The sequence below is a fragment of the Sebastes fasciatus genome, chromosome 9, assembly GCF_043250625.1.
Source record: "Sebastes fasciatus isolate fSebFas1 chromosome 9, fSebFas1.pri, whole genome shotgun sequence".
In the NCBI taxonomy this organism is placed as follows: domain Eukaryota; kingdom Metazoa; phylum Chordata; class Actinopteri; order Perciformes; family Sebastidae; genus Sebastes; species Sebastes fasciatus.
Window position 1 is genome coordinate 4,540,007 of NC_133803.1, and position 25,139 is coordinate 4,565,145.

A 25,139-nucleotide genomic window follows, 5' to 3' on the forward strand; every position below is an offset into this window, starting at 1 on the left:
CTCGTGGGTACCCATAGAACCCATTTACATTCACTGATCTGGAGGTCAGAGGTCAAGGGACCCCTTTGAAAATGGCCATGGCAGTTTTTCCTCACCGAAATTTAGCGTACGTTTAAAGCGTTATTTAACCTCCTTCCCGACAAGCTAGTATGACATGGTTGGTACCAATGGATTCCTTAGGTTTAAAACTGAGCCTGCTACAATCTCACAAGTTGCGTGATGAAATTAGTTGCGTTAAAATGAATTTGCGTTGAACTTTGACAGCCCTAGTTTTTTCGCTAATAGATTGTATATTTCATTTCTTTGAAGCAATTTTGAGCTTGAAAATCCTTTATAAACTGCACTTCATAATTATGTTGACATTATCTTCTTTGAATTACAATATAATTATACCCCCGCGACAACGTAGCGTTCCGCGTGTCCGTCCTTCCGTCCGTCCTTCCGTCCGTCCCTCGTCCGTTCGTGTGTCACACTTTCGTTTCCAGTGCAGAACTCTGAAACTATTTAACTAAGGAACTTCAGATTTGGTATGATGGTTGACGGTGTGGTCTAGTTGTGCCTTTTGGGTTTTAAAAGTCCAGGGTGTCCAAAAGTCTTGAAATAATTATATTATAATTCGAATTGCATATCATTTTTTGAAATTTTGGACAAAAAGTGTGTTTTTTTTTCGACTTGAATTTCGTTTCCGGAGCAGAACTCTGAAACTATTTAACTAAGGAGCTTCAAATGTGGTATGATAGTTGACGGTGTGGTCTAGTTGTGCTCTTAGAGGGGGTTAGAAGTCCAGGGTGCCCAAAAACTTTTTACATTTCTGCCAAAAACTGTGATTTTCTTTTCCCACTTCAATTTCATTTCCGGAGTACAACTCTGAAACTAGGAGGGGCAACTAGGGGGGGTAACTAGGCATGACATGGCTGACTTGCCTCTTTTGGATGCCTTAACGCGTCATGCCCTCGGAAGATAGTAACTTTATTGATCCCGAAGGAAATTCAAGTTTCCAGCATCACAGTTCTATAGTGCAAAACATGTTAGTAAAAAGGCAGTAAAAAAGTTAGTAGTGCAAAGACAAAAAAATATACCAGATATAAAAATACAAGATGAAGAAGAAAACTGTTAAAACTGAATATAGTGCAGGGTAACAGCTGTGATACACGACTATATAGTGCAGAAGAGACTGTTAAAAGTGAGTATAGTGCATTATTATCCGTCCTGCAGACCGTCCTCCTTTGTCCCCCCCCCTCTCCCTAGAGAGGTGTTGTACAGTTTGATGGCTCGGGGGACAAAGGATTTCTGAATCTGTCTGTGGAGTACTTGGGGAGCAGCAGCCTGCCGCTAAACCAGCTCCTCTGTTTGTTGATAACGGCGTGCAGAGGATGGCTGGTGTTGTCCAGTATGGCAAGCGGTCTGTTGAGTGTTCTTCCTTCTGCCACCGTCACCAGAGAGTCAAGCTCCATGCCGACCACGGAGCAGGCCCGCCTGATCAGCTTGTCCAGCCTCGAGGTATCCCTCTTAGTTGTGCTGCCCCCCCCACACCCCTTCCCCCCAGCACACCACAGCGTAGAAAAGGACGCTGGCGACCAAAGATTGGTAAAACATCCGCAGGAGTTTTGTGCAGATGTTAAATGATCCCAGCCTCCTCAGGAAGTACAGTCTGCTTTGTCCCTTCCTGTAGAGGTGGTCAGTGTTTATTGTCCAGTCCAGTTTGTTGTCCAGCTGCAGCCCGAGGTACTTGTAGGTACCCACGACCTCCACCTCGTTCCCATCGATGTGGACTGGTCGTGGGGGTGGTCTAGACTTCCTGAAGTCTATGACCATCTCTTTGGTTTTTGCGGTGTTGAGCTGCAGGTGGTTGCAGTGACACCAGACAATGAAGTCCCCAACCAGGCTGCTGTACTCCTCCTCCTGATCACCCCCAACACATCCCATAATGGCCGTGTCGTCAGCGAACTTCTGAATGTGACACGAGATGTAGTTGAAGTCCGCCGTGTGAGAGAGCGCGTCTTTAGAGACCGTGCTGATGTACTGGCAGAGACAGATGAATGGGGCAGGACGCGTAGCCTTATATGGTATCATTGGGGCGTTAATTATGCTAATTCATAATTCTCATGAACACACTCTCATTTACGCACAGTTGGCGTTCATGATGTTTACGCGGGTCATTTACATTTACAGACTTGTTCTTAACTTCATCAATCATCCTCCTACAGTAAGACGTGCTGTGAGGGGTTTGAGAGACAGTCATGGATTCTTTACTCACGAAAAAGTTCTGATACCACGATGTAAAATACTCAGATTACAATTACACGTTCAGCATTTCATATCTTACAGAAGTAATATCAGCAAAATGCACTTAAAGTATCAAAAGCCAAAGGGACATTATTCGATATACTGATGCATCGATGTGTAAGCCTGCGTTTACTGTTGTAGCCGGTCGAGGTGGACCTTCTTTATCTAGCTTCCTCTGTGTGTGTGTGTGTGTGTGTGTGTGTGTGTGTGTGTGTGTGTGTGTGTGTGTGTGTGTGTGTGTGTGTGTGTGTGTGTGTGTGCGCGTGCGTGAATGAGTTCACCGCTGCACTAGAGGAGGGGGATGACTGGATGAATGGATGAAATAATGGGCTGCTGGTGGGAAATATCTTAACAGACATTCCACCTCCACCCCCAAACACCGTCAACACGCACACTATTCATACACTCTTACCCCCAAATCCCAGCTGGAAAACACCACCTCCCAACACACACACACACACACACACACACACACACACACACACACACACACACACACACACACACACACTGTCTACTCCCAGTGTGCAGTGAAAGAGTTCATTGTTTGCAGGAGCGGCTGTGTCAGAGGGGACACACTAATTGGGATGTCCCAGTACTGATCAACACTTTGCTTCATAAAGCACACACACCAGTCTCTCATCAGACTGTTAACCTGCTGTTCACTTTAGACTACAGGACGGCAACATGGGGATATCATGTAGTATTGAGCCATTCGATCAATTGATCCAGACTTTAGACACACTGGATGATGCAGCACTTGTACTTGTAAAGGGAGTATTTTTACATTGTTATACCCCCGCGACAACGTAGTCCGTTGTCCGTCCTTCCGTCCATTGGCGTGTCACACTTTAGTTTCCGGAGCAGAACTATTCGAAAACTATTTAACTTAGGAGCTTCAGATGTGGTATGATGGTTGACAGTGTGGTCTAGTTGTGCCTTTCGGGGGTTAAAAGTCCAGGGTGCCTGAAATTTTTGAAATTTTTCCAAAAGGGCAAAACCTTTGGCCCTGCTTTAGTAGGGGTCAAGCAGTGAGCGGGGGGGTATGTGAGCCATGCTCACTTTTGCATTGTTGTATTGGTACTTTTACTTAAGTAAAGGATCTGAGTACTTCTACCACCACTGATGATGTGATTGATTTATGGTCCAAGAAGGAAAGGAGACTTGTCCAATGTAGAACTTTATAATATTGCATTTAAAATGACAGTCTAGCCAAACATTGGGCCAGCTATGGTTCACACCTTGGATGGACACAAATAGAAAAAGGAAATGACAGCTCCATTCAAACCAATCAAGACCTCGTCACAGAATGCTGTGGGAAGTCTGATTGGTGAGGAAGAGGAGTAGTATAATCTTGCAGCACTCCAGAGAAGTGTGGCCTAAAGTTCCAAAAGATACCCGGATATCCCAAATACAAACAAGAGTATTCCTCTATTTGGAACAATTCATCTATTAAAACAGGTAAGAAACTTTGTTTGTGGAAATCCTGGCTGGAGGGAAATCTGCATAAGATTGGAGACGTGTATGAGGATGAGGCGTTTCTGTCATTTCAACAGATTGATGAACATTTTGAACTAAAAGAATAGAGGAAGTTTTGGAAGCACCGGAGCCAGAGACATCAAGCCAGGCCAGGTTACCTAGACAGGTCCTTTACAATATGGTTGCAGATGCTCGGCGTGGGAAGTATGAACATTTTGGACTGATTTGGAAAAAAGATCAAAATTGTAACACTGAGGTAATTGCATGGAAAGACATAGTAACAAATACAGGATGGTCCATTAGGGACGTCCGTAAATGTACACATAATAAGATCATTCATAGGTACTATTTTACACCGGTTAGATTTCATAAAATGGGCTCGATACAGAATAACATAACGTAGAGGCAGGTACTGTACCTTCTTCCACTCATTGTGGGATTATTATTTGTTTTTTTTTCCTTTGTGGAAAGAGGTTATTGGAAAGTTTGGTGAATGGCTGTAAAAGTACTTAACCAGAATCTCCTCAACTCTGTCTGCTGGGAGAGAGATCCCAGTTATCAGGAGGAATATTTACAGCACAGTTTGGTTTAGCACCGACAGGCATCACTGCAGGTAGAGTTATTCTTCACCGCTGGATGAGTCCGACTTAACCAGAATTTACACAAAACACTCAAGAATTCATCTGCTAATTACGACTATTTTACACAAATAATTAATAATTAATAATTCTAGTTATGACATACTAGACTACAACTTTTTTTATGACTTTATGACAGTATACTATGACTTTTAATGACATACTGTACTATGACTTTTTATGACTTTTTTCGACACGCTATACTATTTTCAACATATCAAGTATGCCTTTTTTCGCCAAGTCTATTCAAAACGTTTTTCAACCTACTATACTATGACTATTTCCGACATACTATATTATGACTTTTTATGCCTTTTTTCCGACATACTACACACTGACTATTTCCGACATACTACACTATGACTCTTCTAACATACTATACTATGACTTTATATAGACAAAATGATTCATGGATTATCGTGGGATCCTGAATCACCTCCCTGTCTGCACTCTAATTATAAACTGCACACCGCTGTCACTTTCATGTAAACAGTGTTGATTACTTGATCAAAACAAAGTCCAGCGATATTTCAAAAAGCTCCCCCTGTGGATCCAGCTCTCTTTCAATATTTACAACATTTGGTTTTATATCAGCCAGGAGGGTACGTTCCTCTCACATAGTTTCAGTCAATATTGTGTGTGTGTGTGTGTGTTGCAGGCTGCAGCAGTTGGACCGTCACTGTCAGAGCAGCGCCCAGCAGGTGTATGAGCTGCTGGCCAAACAGAACCAGCTGATGCAGGAGAGAAACGCACTCACTGAGGAGATGCAGAGCCTACACATGGAGGTACACACACACACACACACACACACACACACACACACACACACACAGCAGAGTGTGACTCACTGTTTTGTTTCTAAATGAATTTGTGGCGGTGTCTTTTCTCTCCAGGTGCACGTTATAGTTGTCATTTTACTAAAATAAAATCAGTAAGAAGATGTTTGTCCCGCCGTGACTAATGACTCTGTCTGCTTCTCAAAACCATGTGGTCTATATTCTGTTCTGAGTCATTATCAGAGAGATCATGTGTGTGTCTCATTGAGTTGTGTTTGTGTGTTTGTGTCTTTCTAGAGACGAGTCAATACTCTGTCCACATGAGTCTGTCCTGCTTGTTTGGATCTGGATCTGAAGTCAGAAATCTCCTGTTGACAAGAACATATCAAAGTGTCTGTGTTGTGGAGACAAGTGTGTTTCATCCTTTTTGTATTGAGGTACACTGTATACACTGAATGTGTTATCACAACTGAAAATCAGGTTTCATTTTATATTTGACATTTGGCTATAGACTGTTACTGTATATTATATAGTGAGAGGTAACACTTTTTTATATATAGATTTAATTGACAAAATCACTCACGCACTAATATGAGCTTTTGGAACACAGTTATTTAAATCAACTTTTCTAGATTTTTTTTTTACATTTTTGGGGGGGAAAAGTTAACACTCAACGCTGAATAAGATTTCTTGTTTCATTTTGAACATTTGAACTGAGCTGAAGTTCAGCAGATTATAGTATTTTTAGCCACAAAGCAAGTAAGAAGTGGACGCCGTCACAGCAGATTGACATAGTGCTTTATTGAAGCTGTCTGTAAGAAGGAAAATAATGTGCATCCCTATCATATACATTGTGTAAAAATACTAAGGATGTACAGTGTAAAAAAAACAGCTTCATGTTGATGGTAATTTGTTGTTTTCACATCCTCGCGGCCTCAGCGGCCAGCAGCACTGCATCCTGACAGCATGAGGGACACAAAAAGGCTGTTTTGATCGATCTGTTAAGTTTTCCCGACACCGTCTGAGAGTCGACGTCAGCTCTGCTCCGCCGACGTGTCAGAGAGCAGCGCTGACTTCAGTATTACGGTGCTTCAGGGGGAAATGTGGCCCGCTCTGAGAACAGCTGGCAGCTGTCCACAAATGTCTCACACAGCTGTAAAAGCTACAGTAGATGGACATGGACATGAAATTAATTACATGTTGTAATATTTGTACACGTTTGCTGTTTTATAAATAAATGCATCTCATGCTTGTTCATGTTAATAGTCATGATGATAGTAGTCTAGTACCAGAGGAAGAAGAGAGGGGGAGGAATTCTGTCGCAGACACGAGGTCAAATACTTTCAGAAATCCTTCCAAACACTGGAGCCGTTTACTTATTATCTGCATTAAACGCAGGGCTGAGTGCGGTTTGTGATTTTTTTTGGCCGACGCCGTCGGTTCATTAACAACGGGCGAGATCAATACAGAGCAGCTGAGGTCTTTGAAAGGATTTTACATATTATTCAAATACTATTGGAGTCAGATCTGTTGTGTGATAGATGTACAGTACAAACAGCAGCAGCTTTAAGAGTGAACACTGTCAGTGCAGCGTCAGATATCTCACATACTGTCGATTCACACCAGTCGAGGGCACCAGTGAAGCTGTGAGGAGGCTTAAAGCATCCAGTTAAAGACCTCACTGACGTGACCACAACTGATTCATAGTCTTTAAGGGAAAACCCACATTGATGAAGAGGATTACTAAGCTCCATCGTCTCCACTTACGGTAGCTGAAGGAAAACATTTGTATTGTAATGATCTCTGACCTTCGAATCAGCATCTGGCAGCTGCCAGTAAATGAACTTGAATATGTGGAAGGTTGAACAAGGAGAGTTGGAGGCTCAACGGAGGGAAAACTTTTCAAAAACAGAAGGAGTCGGTGACATCAGTGGATTTTTCCCAAACATTTTAGTTCGTGAAGACTGACCAAGTTACTGAACATTTCCACTGAGCGTGATTCTGCAGCGGCAGCACTGACTCGTCTCTGGCACGTGGGACACAATCACTCCGGGTCTTGCCAACTTTCGACATCAGAGCAACAAAGCTATATCGGTTGTATGCGGAGGGGAGATGTGCTTTAAAAATCCTCATTTTCTTAAAAACATAAAAAAGCTAAAAATCTTCCTTTAAAGCAGGGTTGAATCAGATTCCTCTGAATCATATAAAAAGTGATGGATGTGAAAGTGCTGTGGCCGAAGCTACAAAGCGGTATTTCATGAACTCTGGTTTCTAATGATTTTGGCGGTAAGCGTGCACATACAGCTAGAACTCCTCAGTCGCTCGCAGACCTGGGTCAAATCAAAGCTGAAATCCTTCCAAATACTCGGGAGCGTTTTGCTTGAGCCTGTCGACGGTTGCCAGCTGGGTGGGAGCTGTACTCATTTTTGAACTATTCGGCTGCTTCGGCTGTGCCAGGCAGGCTCAATCGATCACAGAGAAGTATTTTTCATAAGAGTTCTGAGTGCCACTTTTGACTCAGGACTGGTTCGTGCGGACAGAGGACTACAGCATGCAGGCCAGCGCCGTCCTTTTCTACTTTCTGCCATAAAGCGCCTTTGCCAGCTAATAGCGATTTAATGGATGTGCATGTGTAAAGCACATAGACTCAAGAGCAGCGGGAAAAAACAGGTAATGTGTCGTTTAAGAGATATTTATAAAGAAACAAAATTATTTTTAGAACAAAATCTCTGGAGACTTAAACTGCAGAGTGAAACACGACTACACCCCCTTTACTGCTAAACTCCAAAAACAAAATGACACCAAATAAATTAAATAGAAAAGAAATTCAAGTTATCCATCAACGATGAGAATAAAAACATTCAAATAATAAATATTGGAATACAATTTTCTTTCTACGCCTAACGAGAGCACATCCCCTTGTGCTCTCTTTAAATCTGCCACATCCAGATATCCACATGATCACATGTTTGGTTGAAATTTCAAATGTTTAAAAATATATTTCCTCACATCTGATGATGTGTTGTTTTTTTTCTGAAGTGCTGGATGTGTTCGGAGTTAAACCCATAAGGCTTACTGGCGTTTTGAAGACAGAAATTGAGGGGATTTAAAATCTTGTTGGTCAGACTGGAAGACATGACGACACAAACAAACAAAGTCCAGACCGGAGAGGTGACCGTGCACGTTAAAGACAGAGGAGTGTTGAAAATGGGATCATCCCCACTCTTGAAATAAACGCTAACTCTTTCTCACCTACAATCCAAAGAACCGACTGACCTCACAAACTCACATTTCATATCCAAACACTAGTATTCCTCGTCCTCCTCGGCTCTGTCTCGACACACTGACGGTAAAAAAGCAGCACTTACTGTTTATGGTATTGAATCTTTTACATCCTTACCGCTTTACATTCACACTTCTGGGCTGCACTTGTTTTTTTTTTGCTCAACTTCCACTTCGTCTTTCTCTCTGAACTCTCTGAACTCTCTGAACTCTCTGTCTCTGCCTTCACCGACACACACCTGTGGTCACAGTACATTTGGGGAACATTTGTGTCAGTGAGATGAGCCTTCATAGTAAACACCTGTGGGGATGATTTGGGTAAAGTTGAAGAAGGAAATAGGGCTGCACAATTAATCGAAATTTTTTCAAAATCTCAATAGGTATTTGTTAAAACTCGCAATATTTGTTAAAGGCCAAATGTGCGTCAAAATACATTTTAAATTAAATATTGCGGTGCTGCAGAGATGTTCAGGCCTACACATCATATTCTACAGACTTCAAGAAAACATCTTTGTTTGGTACAGATCCACGCAAAAATCACACCATAATCATTTTAATATGTTTTTCAATGAAAATGAGAATAATGTAAAAAAAAAAAAAAAGTAGCATTCCCTTTAATATCAAATCATATCGCAACTGCAAAATAATCTCATTAGATTTTTTTTTCATAATTGTGCAGCCCTAGAAGGAAAGGTGATTAAATAAATACATATCTTTAAGCTCGCGGTACACGAGCGTCTGTCTGGACCGCGTCCCGTCACCTCTCCGCCGTCACATTTTGGTCACAAAACAACACAAAAACATCATTAAAATAAACGATGGAGCAGGAAGGCTATCCGCTTTCCCTCCTACATTCTTCAGCCATATTTGTTTCTTGAGGTGCCTTTTTCTTTTTCTTTTTTTCTTCTCTCAGCCCTAAGAAATAGTTTTTTTTCTCTAGAATAATGTAATAACAATAGAAAAAGTTAAATATAAAAACCGATGAGTAGAACAATAAATAGAACATATATATATATATTATAGCCATTTGCTGTGATTGGTGTAAACCCATAACTGTTGATGTGTACCTCCTCACAGACCATAAGAATCTCTCACAGGAAATCAGCTGTTCCCTCAGTCATCAATACGTCATAAATATCACATTATAAATATTTCATCATTCTTGGAGCTTTTCACCTGTACTCTCTCTCTCTCTCTCTCTCTCTCTTTCTCTCTCTCTCTCTCTTTTTCTCTCTCTCTCTTTCTCTCTCTCTCTCTTTCTCTCTCTCTCTCTCTCTCTTTCTCTCTTTCTCTCTTCTCTCATCAACAATGCCCATCCTGGACTTCTCTTTTCACTCTGTTCCTGCAGCAGTTTTCCCTTTCCTGCACAGAGACAGAGAGGTACAGCCGTATGGTTCCCGTGACGACAACATGTCACAGTAAAGCTTCATCATCGACACAAAGCACCGCTTCACTTCTCATTTCCCTTTTGGGACAGAAGAGACTTAAACTCGTAGGGACAGAGGGGGGAGGGAGGGGAGGACATTGAAAACTCTCAATTTCACCTCCTCAGTGATGGATATATCAACCACCTTGCACTGCATTGTGGGTAACGTAGTAAAGCTCATGGTTCGGGAGCTTCATCCTCCTGGACTGCTGTGCTTTGAGGTGCGTTCTTCAACACAAACCCTTAATAGTACCTTGCACACACACTCACACACACACACAAACACGTCGTCCTCTCGTCGTCTTAATCTACAGAGTCAATGTGTGACAGCAGCACGTTAGGAGTAATAGCGACGCCCATTCTGCAGCTGTACGAGCATAGACGTTAAATACAGGTGGGTGATGAGTTGCTGGCGCCTGTATGATGATCTGCAGCATTAAGCTAGTAGTGTAGCACCGGGTTTTTAGTAGTAGTAGCAGTATAGTAGTAGTAGGAGGAGTAGTAGTAGTACCTGTAGTAGTAGTTGAAATAGCAGCAACGACAATAATGGATTGCACTGAGCAAAACCTGAGTCAAATCCCGCTCGACAAAGTGAGCTGCGGAGGATTCTGCTCACAGGCGACAAACTGCTCCCTCAATGCCAGGCAGCCTCAATCAACCCCAGAATCATTTAGGCAAGGATTTGAAATCAGACCCCGAGTGTCTCTCTGAGTCTGAGAGTCTGTTTTGCAAAAGCCTGAGATACAACCGGTAACGGCAGTTTAGGTTTGAATGACTCAAAATGCTATATCTCCATCATACGGATGAGAAGCCACAAAAACGAACTCCTGAAAAATGCATCAGCTGTTTTTCATCTAACTCGATCAGAAGTTGTTTTTTTGTTTTGAGAGTTTGGCAGGACCGACACATGTCAAAGCACAGCAGGCCACCGGTGATGCTCCTGTCATTAAAGGGACATTACATAGTAACTGATCACATCACAGTTCGGATCACCTAGGGCTGCAGTGCAGGATTAGAAAGTAAATTTTGCCTCCTGGAAGTTCTCTCTAAAAAGGAATCCACAAAAATAATAATGATAATAAAAAGGAAACAAATAGAGAAGCAGACTGCAGAGGTGAAAAAGAGAGGAGGAGGAAGAGGAGAGGAGAAAAAGGGGCAAAATCCTTCAAGTCTTTTCTGGGTCGGTCCAAAGCTGTGGGTCTTTTTTTGTCCCACACTGATGTCCTCAGAGACCAGCTGTGATGATGTCACCGTGGTGGACGCTTCATTCCCGGCCGCTGGCGGAGTAGGAGAACTGTGGGAAGTGCGGTCGTCTCTCGTTGTCCAGACAGTCCATCCCGTCCTCGTCGACTAAAGAAACACGAGGATTCAGAGGTGATTAATGACGTGATTAATTACATCTTTCACTTAATATCAATACATTAAATCAAACGGGAAATTGATTTGATCATCTCATAAATATAATCACACCTTACAAAGCATTGTGTTCGGGGAAGTTGTTGTGTAGATTTAAACAGAACAAGATTCAATTAACAAGTGTGTCTTTGATGTGCCAATCTCCTGCTAACTAACTGATGTGCGACCTACAAAACGAGTGGAACCTCACATTAGCTGCAGAGAAACACATCGGTTCCACTAATGCATAATTCAGTGCCGAACATTTTGAAACCGGTATCTTCGTTTCAAAAAGCCTGTGAAGCGCTGCGGCGTGTGGCCCGAGGACTATTGCAGAGACATTTGAATAAACAGACAACAGCACTTTGAGTGTTTGTTTTACGCCAGTTAATTCAAGCTGAATGTCTCACCTGAAGAAATGGCGGAAGCGCTGATACTTTGTTTGCAACTGCAATTATTGAAGTAATCAAAGTGAGTAAAAAAAAAGCTAAATTTGATCACAATCAGGTGCTTGATGAATGCAATCTACTGACTGCACAGCTAGACAAGTCATTTATTCCAACTGTTTTATTAACATCGTTCATGATCCTCTGGAGAAAGTGTATTTAACATGCAAAACACATACAGTATAAAGCACATACTGTACAGTGTTTGGTGGGATGTGGGCTATTTTGTTAAACACACACACGCTCCAAACCAGAGCATTTGCTTCTTTTGTAACTCGATGCAAAACAAATGAGTGTGAGATTTGGTTGAGTTTGAATCATATGTGTGTATGTACATGTGTGAGGAAGAGAGAGCGACAGAAAACACTCACATTTCTCTGGTGGAGTGATTGTGATGGTCTGGGCCGTGAACTCCTCGTCGAAGTATCTGGTGTCCGTCTCCGACGTCACCTGAGGCTTGAAGGGAGGGACCATCTGGGGTAGAGACGTAGAGGATGACACGAAGAGGAAAGATTAGATTGAACAATAACACTTTCAAACTCTTCAGACCAGCTGCTTCACCAAACTCTGGATGTCACAGAACTTCCTGCAATTGGGGCACGCTAGTGTGTCATAAAAACATCATAGTATAGTTGATTATGAAAAGTCATATTATAGTATGTCATAAAAGTCAAAGTATAGTATGTCATAAAACATCATAGTATAGTATGTCATAAAAAGTCAACGAAGTATGTCATAAAAAGTCATAGTAAAATATGTCAAAAAAATAGTTATATTAAAGCATGTAAAAAAAATCATAGTATAGTATGTCGAAGAAAAAAATCATAGTATAGTGTGTACAAAAAAAGTCAGTATGTTATGTTAAAAAAAGTCATCAAAATTCATAGTATAATTTGCTGGAAAAAAAATTATAGTTTAGTATGTCAAAAAAAGAGAGTATAGTATAGAATATCACAAAACAAGTCATAGTATAGTATGTCGAAAAAATTCATAAAAAAGTCATAGCATAGTACGTGGAAAAAAGTCATGGTATAGTAGGTTGAGAAAAGTCATAGTATAATATGTCGAAAAATAGTCGTAGTATAGTATGTGAAATAAAGTCATAAAGACATTTGTGTAAAATTGTCATGATTAGCATATGAATTCTTGAGTTATGGCCAAAAACGTGTTTTGTGGGTTACAGTGACCTTTGACCTTTAACCACCGCATTCTTCTCAGCTCATCATTGAGTCCAGTGGATGTTTGTGCCAGATGACGGACGGACGGACGGACAGACAACCCCAAAACATAACGTCGTAGGCACGGAGGCATAAAAATGTGATGTTTGTTTGTGTGAATATGTGTTGCATTCATATTTGAACTGTTGTGTTGCTTTACAACAAGGAAAGGAAAGGAAAGGAGATGAGGAAAGGAAAGGAGAGGAGGAAGGAGAGAGGACAGCGGGAGAGGAGTGTGAAGAACAGGAGACATGTTATTATAGGTGTTTGCCACACAGGACCTGATTCTTACTCGCTGGTGTTATACGAGTAAACACATGGTAGACCTCCAGGATACAAGGTCACACGTCTCCGTGATGCTCTGTGCTTTATACGGCTGTGTTTAGCAAAGTGCAAGCTGCAAACTTACAGTTCTACCGTCATGTTGCTCCGTACCTTTTTATCATATACATCCTGCCAGTCAACGCCAGAGAAGAAGCTGTGTCTCATTATTTCTTTAGCGTCATCTGGTCCTCCACCGAGCCTAGAGGACAGGAGAGGAACGTTAGAATAAAACAAACCCAGACATCTGATTGGACCCAACAACAGAAAGTAATCAAACTTATAAAAGTCATCAGAAGGGATGGAGATATTTAATACCTTCTTTAGCAAAATAACTTGAATAAAACTCCTGATATACTCCTGGTACATCTGTTCGCATCTCTACATTTTTCACACACATTTACACTAAACCACACGCTAACCGTTTGTTGGGGTCTTTGATGAGCAGGCCCGACAGCAGGGACTTGGCGTCGGACGACAGAGTGCGCGGGAACTTGATGTCCTCCATGAGGATGAGCTCAAACAGCTTCTCGTGGTCCTGGTTGTAGAACGGCAGTCGGCCGCACATCATCTCGTACGTCACCACGCCCAAACCCCACCAGTCCACCGCCCGACCGTAGTCGTTGTCCTCCAGGACCTGACAGAGAGACGAGAGAGACGGATACACGATGTTTGCTTTTTCTTTTTTAAACGGGACCATTTGTTTTATTGGACATCTGCTTTTTTTTTTTCTGCATTTCTGCAGTTATTTTATTGGACAATACAGACTGCCCAAGGTACTCGATGAAGAGGCAGATGAGCGAGGAGAGACAGCAAAGGAGAGTCAATATGCCATCTTGCTCGAGGGACGAATAAAAAGAAACAGTAAAAGTTGTCCGAGGAGAACAGAAGTGGCCGCGCAGATAACAAGGGCTGCGGTGTACACGGCTCTCTTTCAGCACACAGACACACACATACAGAGGCAAACATCATGGGATGGCAGGTCTTCAGAGGCCCCTGTTACAGTAAGAGAGTCAGTGTGCTGGCGTGGCCCACCAGATGCCCCCCCCGTGGTCCCTGCCAGCTCTCCCTGGCACACAGCTCCTTCTCCTGGCAGGGACAGAGAGGGAACGTCCCTGGATGGAAAAGGCAGGAACAGCCCGCAACATGGGTCAGGGCCAGTCCGACCTCCGAGCTGGCTAGCAAAGGTACTGTTCTGTGTGAGCTGCTGTGTTGTGTGAGCTGAGTGTGTACGTGTTGGGGAAGAGAGGTTGTGTGAAAGAAGTAACTCCTGTATCAAAGTGTTGTGTCTGGGCTGCCTTCCTGCTCTTATTCCCTGCCTGCTCTCCTTGCGCCGTCCTCTCCATTCCGTCTCATCCTGCCATCTATCCCGTCCTCTAATCACGTCTTCCCTTCGCTCGTTCCTTCTCTTTCATCCTCTCATGTGCCCGTTCGCTCACCTCTGGAAGAGCGAGGAAGAGGAGAAGAAGGAAAAAAAGGAGGCAGACGCAGGAAGAGAGAGGTATTTTCAGGTACTGTCGAGGCCCTCATTAACATAATAAGCTTATTAACATGATAAGTGTGTATGAGTGTGTGTGTGTGTGTGTGTGTGTGTGTGTGTGTGTGTGTGTGTGTGTGTGTGTGTGTGTGTGTGAGACTGACAGACAGACAGGGCTGGAGAGCAGCCAGAACAGCATATGTTGTACATCTCGCCAATAATAATAACATCTCACTCACTGTTAATAATGGACCAGGCTGGGTGGACGCTAACAGATATACAAACACATGAAAGCACAAAACGTACCCACACACAAAAACATGTTTTTTGACAACTATTATAAATTACACGATGAAACTATACAGCAAATGTCAGAATATCAGAAGATTTAAAAATATACCGTACACTGAACTAATATGTGCCATTAGCAGCAGCGAGATGGGTGGCAGATGCATATAGTACAGGTGTCAGGAATAGCATAAATAGCTTAGATTGATTAGACGTGTTTATCCAAACTGCAGACTGACTGTGAAAATACAGAACCTACAAACTAAGCAGCAGCATACTGAAATTTAACCGAGTATTTTAAATAACTTGTGCTGCACACTGACATGCTGTACGACTGGAAGCTTTGAACCTCACATTTCAGGCACATGAACATTTCAATAGCTGTGTCAAAAGTAAGGCTGTCAAGTTAATGCGATAATAACGCAAATTGTGTATGCAAGTCGCAAATTTGTTTTAACGCCACTAATATCCTTACCGCATTAACACAACTTGTGATTTTTAAGGTTGTAGTGGGCTCAGTTTGAAAGCTAGAGTGAAGATACTGGCATCATATTAAACTAGAAAACCTCAGGAATCCGTTGGTATCAACCATGTCATACTAACTTGTTACGGAGGAGGCTAAATAACGCTCCAAACTTGTGCTACATTTTGGCGATGAAAATGGGTTCTATGGGTACCCATGAGTCTCCCCTTTACAGACATGCCCACTTTATGATAATCACATACAGTTTGGGGCAAGTCATAGTCAAGTCAGCACACTGACACACTGACAGCTGTTGTTGCCTGTTGGGCTGCAGTTTGACATGTTATGATTTGAGCATATTGTTTTATGCTAAATGCAGTACCTGTGAGGGTTTCTGGATCAATATCTGTCATTGTTTTGTGTTATTAATTGATTTCCAATAATAAATATATACACACATTTGCATAAAGCAGCATATTTGTCCACTCCCATGTTGATATGAGTATTAAATACTTGACAAATCTCCTTTTAAGGTGCATTTTGAACAGATAAATAAATGTGCGATTAATTTGTGATTAAATATTTTAATCGATTGACAGCCCTAACCTGTACATAATGCATGGAACTATCATAATATACAACATACAGTATATACTATAATAGTCAGTGACAGTACTGTGAATTGATTCTTTTAATTTGATGCTTTTTTTTAATCCTAAATAAAAAGGAACAATTATTATTGTTATTCCTCCTCCTAGGGTTGTCAGTAGTAGTAGATGCTGTGGCATTATATTTTACCTCATACTTCATACCTTACTTTTGGTTGGTAGAGAGCCAGGAATTAAAGATTATTCTATTGTTGCAAGAAATCAAAAGAAAACCAAAGAAAAAAAGAAAACGGATAAGAAAACAAAAAAGGTCCCAGCGGTGCGGTACTTGACCTTTTAAGGTTCATTTTGAACGGATAAAAAATGTCCCATTAATTTGCGATTGATCGCAATTAACTATGGACAATAATGCGATTAATCACGATTAAATATTCTAATCGATTGACAGCCCCTAGTCAAAAGGTAAGAAGAAGGTGGTGTGAGTTTATTAAATATTCAGCTCAGTTTTATGGTGGTGAGACTCCATGAGTATGATACTTCTAAATGAATCTGTATGATGCTACATCCAAGAAAACTATTTCATACAATCAAAGTGATATCATCAGCAAACAGGTGATTAAAAACTGCTTTATGCGCACTTCTCACTCAGGAGCAAAAACACTTCTTATCCGAGTGAGTGGTAAATATGTGATGTTGATATTGCACATCAGGAATCCTGCATGTTAAAGCCCAGAACTCTGTGAGAGACTCGCTGCAATTTACAGTCTTATTCCTCTCAACATTTTACTCAGCAGTTACTCCTAATAAGTGTCAGACGTAGGTGCAGATGAGGTTCTGTTGTACTGTAAATTATGTAAAATGTCATTGTGCAATGAGACTAGGTGAGAGAAAAAAACACCAAAAAGCTGCCTGTTAGTTCCCACAGCAGCTCAATGCTACAGAAAGCTGGTCATTAACTGACTGAGCTCACACACTCCACACTAAACTACTAATGATGCAGGCGGCTGCTTCAGCGTGCGCAAGTCAACATGTGCGTGGAAGTGAATAAAAGAGTTATGAGTGCTATTTTATGTGTGTGTGTGTGTGTGTGTGTGTGTGTTTGTGTGTGAATGACGCTGGTCACCCTGTTGGCAGCTGCAGAGAAGAGCTGAGGGAACGAAGCACGCCGCCAGCTCCAGATATACTATTGATTGGTACGGCTGGAGGGATAACACTGGCTTAGACTGCTGGGAGACTGTCAGACATACACACATGCACACACACACACACACACACACACACACACACACACACACACACACACACAGCAGATGGAATATTTATCCGTCCTCATCAAATTCATAAAGTTTTGAGAGTGAGGCAAACTAGGAGATGTTTGGTGTTTCAGTCCCTGCAGCTTGAAGAGGGACACACACACACACACACACACACACACACACACACACACACACACACACACACACACACACACACATACACACACACACACACACACACAGTGTGCATTTATGAAATTCAGAGCAGCTTACAAGGCGGTTTTTCAATGTTGATCTACAGGGCTGTGTCGAGTCTTTGTACAAAAAGGTACAGAAATGTATACAAATGCAAGCAGTCCAGTTGGACATGTATATGTATGTGCATGTCGGTGTAAATAGAGGGTGTGGGTGTGTGTGTGTGTGTGTGTGTGTGTGTGTGTGTGTGTGTGTCCTGGGACCAAAAGAAAGTGGTGGCAGCTCGGTTGCAGGCAGGGAGCAGATTAATCCACACAGAGCCAGAATGCTGCCCCACAGCCTTAGGCATGGAGGCATGGGAGTGTGAGTGTGTGTACAGTACGTGTGGTTATGTGTATATTTTAGAAACAGACAGGACAAATAAATAGAACAAGACGGGCAGAAGTAACAAATTAGTGAAATCAGCAGGAGAGAAGAGAAGAAGAAGAAAAGAAGAGGAAGAGAAGGAGAAGAAGAAGAAGAGCTCTGATTAAAAGCAGCCGTGAGAAAGAAGGTCTTGTCCTGTCCTGGTCCCTACTGGGGCAGCCATGTGGCAACTAGATGCTGCTCGCGGGGCGGGGGCTTTTGGCAGCCTGGACAGGACTAGATGGGACGGGACGGGCACACACAGCCTGTGGCTGTACCAGCCCAGATACCCAGCAGGCTACTGGGAACACAAACACATCATATACTGGGCACAGTGAACACACGCTCCCATATTGTCGGTGTCACACAGAGACCTCCTATCTCCACAGTGTCATCGTTTGGAACTAGGTTTATGTCGACACTGTTGTGACATTTCGCAATGTTTTACTAACGGCTGACTGTGCTGCTGTGTTTATGAAGCATTTACAGTTACAGTATAAGAACAAAAATCACAATGCCCAACATTGTGCCCAACACTTCCCATGTGTTTTCTCTGATTGTTTTTGCATCCCTTTACAAGGACCTCAACACTGCTTATTGTCCATTCATCTTTTTTAGGGCTGTCAAAGTTAACGCTATATTAATGCATATTCGTTTTAACGCCACTAATTTCTTTGATGCATTAATGCAGCTTACGATTTTTAGGTTGTTTGTATTTCTAGGTTTAGGTCTAGCTTTAAGGCTGAGCCCGCAGTCTCAAAGTTAGAGTGAAGATACTGGCATCATATGAAACTAGAAAACCTAAGGAATCCATCGGTACCAACCATGTCATACTAGCTTGTCGCGAAGGAGGTTAAATAACGCTCCAAACTTACACTCAATTTTGGCGAGGAAAAACTGTCATGGCCATTTTCAAAGGGCTCCCTTGACCTCTGACCTCAAGATATGTGAATGAAAATGGGTTCTATGGGTACCCACGAGTCTGCTAAATGCAGTACCTGTGAGGGTTTCTGGACAATATTTGTCATTGTTTTGTGTTGTTAATTGATTTACAATAATATAAATATATATACATACATAAAGCAGCATATTTGTCCACTCCCATGTTGATAAGAGTATTAAACACTTGACAAATCTCCCTTTAAGGTACATTTTGAAGAGTTAAAAAATGTGTGATTAATTTGCGATTCAATATTTGAATCGATTGTCTATCCTTGAAACAAATAAGAACATTTTGATATAACGCTTCACGAGTTCGGCTGATTCACTTTACAGCGTTGTGTTGCTGAAGCGTCTGTGTGTGAGCTCCTTCAGGCACGCAGCAGACACAAACCTTCTTTATTCACTTCTCATCTGCCCTTTTCACTGACGGCAAACATGGGAACTGTCTGAATTTCACTCCCGTAACCCTGAAATATTTCCTCTCCCTTCTCATCTTCCTCTGTCTTCAACCCCCCCACCTCCCCCTCTCTCTTTTTTAATCCCGGCTACTTTGCATCTCTGTAACTTGGCTCCGAGCAAACTGTGTTATTTTTACACGCGGGCGGGCGAGCAGAGCGTGCGGGCGGGTGAGTGGCGGCGGCGGTGGTGTAGATTTCCAGGTTTTTTCCGAGCACCTTCCTCCAACCTCGCCCATCTGCCGCCATCTGCCTCGCTTTAGCCCGCACTTTCTACTGCAATCACACACACGGCGCACACACGCGCGCACACACATAAATGCACACAGACGCACATCCTGTGAAAAATAACCAACAGCCTCCAATCAGCTTTTGGCACACAAAGGAAGGGACTCTAAAAAAAAGCACAAAATGCTGCGCCAAATTGTCCTCCATACTTTTTCAAGTGGGATATACACTATGCCTCTCTCCTCCTGCCTTCATCTCCACATCTACATCGCTCTGTCTCCACCACCCACAGTGCTGCAGCGCTCTCGCCAGTTGATCTGCTGGCCTTCGAGTGAAGCAGCGCTGATGGCTGGACAGCGAAATGCTGCAAAAAAACTATTACAAGAATGTAGTTACGTGTGTGTGCGTGTGTGTGTGTGTGTGTAAGCGCTGTGCTGTGCCCTTTTCCAATTCAACCAACACCCTCATTCACACGCATAAGCTGCATATTTACTGTTCACCCTGATATTATGGAAAGTGTTCGCCTGTGAAATCTGCAAATTAAAATGTGCATGCATAAATTCCACTGTAAGAAGGTTTCAAACATCAGAGTCCTTACAAAACGCAGGGTATTATGGGTAAGGGGTGGCGAGAGAGTACATCACTTCATGACTTGAGGGTACGGTGTATGTGTGGATGCCACAGATGCTCTCAGTCAATCTGCTCAGTTTACAGAACTTTACACAGTCCCTGAGATGTACGTCATTTATCAGTTGATTCATGCAATTATATTATTATTATTATATCATATTATAAAGAGTCTACATTGTTGTGCGGATGTGTTCTTTAAATCCATCGCCATTAGACCAAATTGCACACTGCACATGTTCATAATGTAACCAAAATATGTGCTCGGTTTTAAACACACATTTGATATTTGCACTATTTTGTTTTGTGATTGACTAATATTTAGGTCGGTAAGCAGATGGTGGACTAATGCTACATAACTTACACTAACCATAACCCTGAACTGATAGTATATGGTTGTACCTCCTGTACATAATGCATGCAACTACCATAAAGTATTTAATACTCTTATCAATATGGGAGTGGGCAGATATGCTTGCTTTATGCAAATTAATGTATATATTTATTATTGGAAATCAATTAACAACACAAAACAATGACAGATATTGTCCAGAAACCCTCACAGGTACTGCATTTAGCATATAAAATATGCTCAAATCATAACATGACAAACTGCAGCCCAACAGACAACAACAGCTGTCAGTGTGTCAGTGTGCTGACTTGACTATGACTTGCCCCAAACTGCATGTGATTATCATAAAGTGGGCATGTCTGTAAAGGGGAGACTCGTGGGTACCCATAGAACCCATTTACATTCACATATCTGGAGGTCAGAGGTCAAGGGACCCCTTTGAGAACAGTTTTTCATCGCCAAAATTTAGCGCAAGTTTGGAGCGTTATTTAAGCTCCTTTGCAACAAGCCAGTATGACGTGGTTGGTACCAACGGATTCCTCGAGTTTTCATATGATACCGTTATCTTCCTTCTAAGTTTAAAACTGAGCCTGTGCTGCATTAAATTAGTGGCGTTAAAACAAATTTGTGTTAACGTGTTATCGCGTTAACTTTGACAGCCCTATTTACAACATATACTGTCTACTGTAATAGTCAGTGACAGTAATGTGAATGGAATCTTTTAATTTGATGCTCATATCTAATCTTAAATAAAAAGGAACAATCATTATTGTTATTCCTTCTCCTAGGGTTGTCAGTAGTAGTAGATGCTGTGGCTTTATATTTGACCTCATACTTCATACCTTACTTTGTGTTGGTAGAGTCGCAGGGATTAATGGTCGTTCTATTGTTGCACTCTTAACTTGCTGCATAACAGGGCTACATGGTGTACAGATGGGTGACATGGTGGTGAAGATCAAAGCAAGAGGAGAGAGTGAGACTGAAGAAGTGGAAAAAATACTTCAGAAACATCTTAGAAGATAAAGGAAAAGAATGAGAGCGAAAGAAATTAAAAAAAAAAACAGAGAAAAAAAGAAAACAGATAAGGAAAGTAAAATAAGTTACCTCAGGTGCGAGGTACTCGGGCGTGCCGCAGAAAGTCTTCATGGTAGCAGCGTCTGTGATGCCCTCCTTGCAGAGGCCGAAATCAGTGATTTTGATGTGGCCGTCTTTATCCAGCATCAGGTTTTCTAACTGGAAGGGAAACAAAAAAACAAAAAACACCTCAATTTCCACAACTTTCACCTTCAGAATCAGTGGAAAATGAATGCTTTTTATCAAAGGTTTTGAATCATATTTCAATGAAAGTAACTAGAAAAATAGCTTTTTCTGTACGGTGGTGTCAAAGTTTTACAAGTAAGGAAAGCCATATTGCATTACCGCACATACACACACTCAGACAGACACACACCAGACACACAAACAAGCAGAGGAGGGAAATAAACTTCAGGCGTGTAGTGGAGCCACTCAACCTTTTAATTTTAATGGCTGAAGTGTTTTTCTCGCTCTCTGTCTGCTTTTTCTCCTTTTTGTTTTCTTGGCTGCTGTGAGCAGGGCTGGGGCCAAGGCTGCCAGGCAGACGCTCAGAAAGAGCCATCTACCTCTCTACCTCTGTGGCATCAGCCTCCCTCCCTCCTTCCCCTCCCACCCCCCCTCCCTGCCTGCCTCCACCTCCCACACTTCTTTACTGCTTTATGTGTGTGTGAGCTTGTCCCCGTCCCTCTCTTTAATTACCACACATCCTGAGCCACTCCTCTCCTCCTGGATGAAAACAAAAAACTGTGGAACACAAGGTGAGGGGGCTTAAAAAAAAAAAAAAAAAAAGTTTTCCCTCAAATATCCGATCACTCTCATCATCCATGCCCCCCAAACCAGCCTCCCCTCTCTGTTTTCTGTTTACCTTGAGGTCCCGGTACACAATCTTGGCTGAATGCAGGTAGTCGAGTGCCGAGACGATCTCGGCGCCGTAGAAGCGCGTGCGCTCCTCTGAGAACACCCGCTCTCTGGACAAATGGAAAAACAGCTGCGGGAGAAGGAGGGAGGAAGAGAGAGGGTGAGACAGAGAGAGGGCGGGGGGGAGAGAGGGAGAGAGAGAGAGAGAGGGGAGAGACAGCAGGGACGGCACAGCAATAATTACTGATTTATTGGAGGAAATTAGCACAACACAAACTGGCTGCCCGCACCATATTGAGATGATAGATAGCGGAGGGGAGGGTGTGTGTGTGTGAGGGGTGCGCATGGAGAGGGGCTGGGGGGGTGGGGGGGGGCGTCTCGGAGGAGGGCGGGTGGAGGCGCTCGGCAGCTGGCGCCTCATCTAGCAGCCCCCCCTCACCACACACACACACTCGCATACCTCTTCCACGTTACCCTCTGGGCTAGGTTGGCACGGTGCTGGCGTGGAGTTCGGCGACGGGGGCCAAATCAAGGGTTTAATCAATACACCAGTCTAGTTAAAGACAGGCCGACCGCCGCTGCCGCCGCCGCCAACACACCCCCCACACACCCCCCACACACCCTCCCATTTCAACTGCCTCCAGTGCAGCACTCATTAGTGGCCTAACTGGCCTTGCCCCCTGAGCCTCTGTCTTCATTTACTCCATTCTCACATCCATCCCTCTCTGTTTTTTGGCAAGAAGCTTATTTTCATACTTTAAAGAGTACACAACTCGTTTTTTTGTTTTTTTTTCCCAGGTGGCGTGACCTCCCGTTTCTCCTCCATCTTGCCTTTTTAATCGCTCACCTCACATCCCCTTCATATCTCTCTCTCTCTCTCTCTCTCTCTCTCTTACTCTCTCCCTAGCCGTCAGTTGTCAAGTTGTCACTGTCACACGGCTACACACATGTGGCACCGAAATGACACCAGCCTGCTGCGGCGCACCAGTCAAGTTGTACAAATTACCCATGAGGCCAAGGGCCGCACATCTCCCCATTAATTGTTCAGGGAGGTTTGCATATGGCCGCTGGAGTGATGCTCACAGACCACCTTGCTCAAATGGTGTCCGTGTGTAATGTGTGTGTGTGTGTGGCGGGGGTGTGGTGAGAGGGGGTAACACGACAGGTGGGCCTTCATCAGTGTACTGGCAGCTGTGACTGTGGCAGGTTTGTAATGGGTTGTGTGTGTGTGTGTGTGTGTGTGTGTGTGTGTGTGTGTGTGTGTGTGTGTGTGTGTGTGTTTGCGAGGCATGTGTGGTCACAATTTGTCCGTTGAGGTAAAAATGTTCTGTGTGTGTTTGTCTAAGTATGTGTGTGTTTGCTGGTGTTTTCTGTGTGTGTGTGTGTGTGTGTATGTGTGTGTTTGCTCAGGCCTGGCGCTGGCTGAACTGCCTAACTAACTGGGAGGGGAGCAGGTGACAGTTACACTGAGGGAATGAACCAAGATTGCAAAAACGGCCCGATTAAAAATCTGAGAAATGGAAAAGTGGGGGAATCCAAACTCATTTCGTCTCCGACTGTCATTCTGGCTGTATCTGCCCCATAGGTGTGTTCATAAATAGACGCGAGCAGGAGAGGAATGGAACTGAAAAGAGAGAGACGAGAAGCGAGAGGCCAGTTGGTTGGCACATTAACTGTGTTAGAAAGCAATCCAACAGTCAAACTTTCGCCACTTCTTGAGTGTTTGCACGTCTTAGCATTCCTCTGCTGTGCTGCTGTCGCAGACTCACACGTTTCCCCGTGTGAAAATACATCAGACCGGCAACACGTCATCCAGGGCGGGCTCTCGTGACCACGCCCCCCTTTTGGGAGAAAACAATCAATGTCCCTCAAAGACGGCAACAGAGTAACCAGAAGAAGTTGAAACGTGTCTCCAAACTTCTACTTTAAACAAACCGGTAATAGTAATAACGCTATGCTGAAGAGTTGCTGTGTAGTTGGTTGTAGGGATGCACCGATACTGATACCAGTATCGGGTATCAGGTATCGGGTCCGATACTGTGCTTATGTACTCTTACTCGTAAACCGGCACCGATACCACTTTACGACAGTGTGACGTTAACCTCCTGTCACCATCTGTCGGGTCCTATTGCACGCGCTCACGCTCCACCTCCCCGACAGTGCGGGCGAGACGGGCTGGTGGTGCGCCCAACCCCGCGGGGCCGGGGTTGGGCGCACTTTCATTGCGCTACGGGGGTTTGCTTACACCCTATAACTCACGCGTGCGTTAGACTCCTTGGTTCGTGTTTCAAGACAGGTCGGGTGGGTTGCCGACATCGCCGCAGACCCCTGGCGCCTTTTACGTGGGCCGAGCCCCGCCCTGGGGCGCACTAAGGAGAGTCCGCCCCGGTGACACTTTGGCCCCCGCCCCGGGATGCACCTTCGCCCCGAGCCTTTCCAAGCTGAACTAGAGCCGGCCGCGGCGCACCGCCTCGTATGCGGGACTCCCCAGCCTGCCGTGTGTCGCTCACACCCTCCAGCTGGCTGTTAACGAGGGTCTTTTGGCACAGAGTAGTACTCGTATCGCTACTCGGTATCGGCGAGTACCCAAATGTAAGTACTTGTACTTGTACTCAGTCTGAAAAAAAGTGGTAGCGGTGCATCCC

The 25,139-nt window shown here is 43.4% G+C and overlaps 2 protein-coding genes across 6 annotated transcripts in view; one reads left to right on the forward strand and one right to left on the reverse strand.

Annotated features, from left to right (window-relative positions):
• Window positions 1-6,429, forward strand: part of sdccag8 (SHH signaling and ciliogenesis regulator sdccag8) — a 73,941-nt gene extending 67,512 nt beyond the window's left edge. Inside the window, exons 17-18 of the mRNA XM_074645586.1 lie at window positions 5,062-5,188; window positions 5,477-6,429. Of these exons, the coding sequence (XP_074501687.1) occupies window positions 5,062-5,188; window positions 5,477-5,503 (154 nt within the window). The 3' untranslated portion in view covers window positions 5,504-6,429. The remainder of the gene's footprint in view (window positions 1-5,061; window positions 5,189-5,476) is intronic.
• akt3a (v-akt murine thymoma viral oncogene homolog 3a) overlaps window positions 5,961-25,139 on the reverse strand; it is a 91,331-nt gene continuing 72,152 nt past the window's right edge. For all 5 annotated transcript variants that reach the window (XM_074645603.1, XM_074645601.1, XM_074645602.1 and 2 more), the window contains 6 exons: window positions 22,502-22,624; window positions 21,667-21,795; window positions 13,689-13,903; window positions 13,381-13,468; window positions 12,100-12,202; window positions 5,961-11,237 (listed from right to left, as the gene is read on the reverse strand). In XM_074645603.1, the coding sequence (XP_074501704.1) occupies window positions 11,152-11,237; window positions 12,100-12,202; window positions 13,381-13,468; window positions 13,689-13,903; window positions 21,667-21,795; window positions 22,502-22,624 (744 nt within the window). In that variant the 3' untranslated portion in view covers window positions 5,961-11,151. The remainder of the gene's footprint in view (window positions 11,238-12,099; window positions 12,203-13,380; window positions 13,469-13,688; window positions 13,904-21,666; window positions 21,796-22,501; window positions 22,625-25,139) is intronic.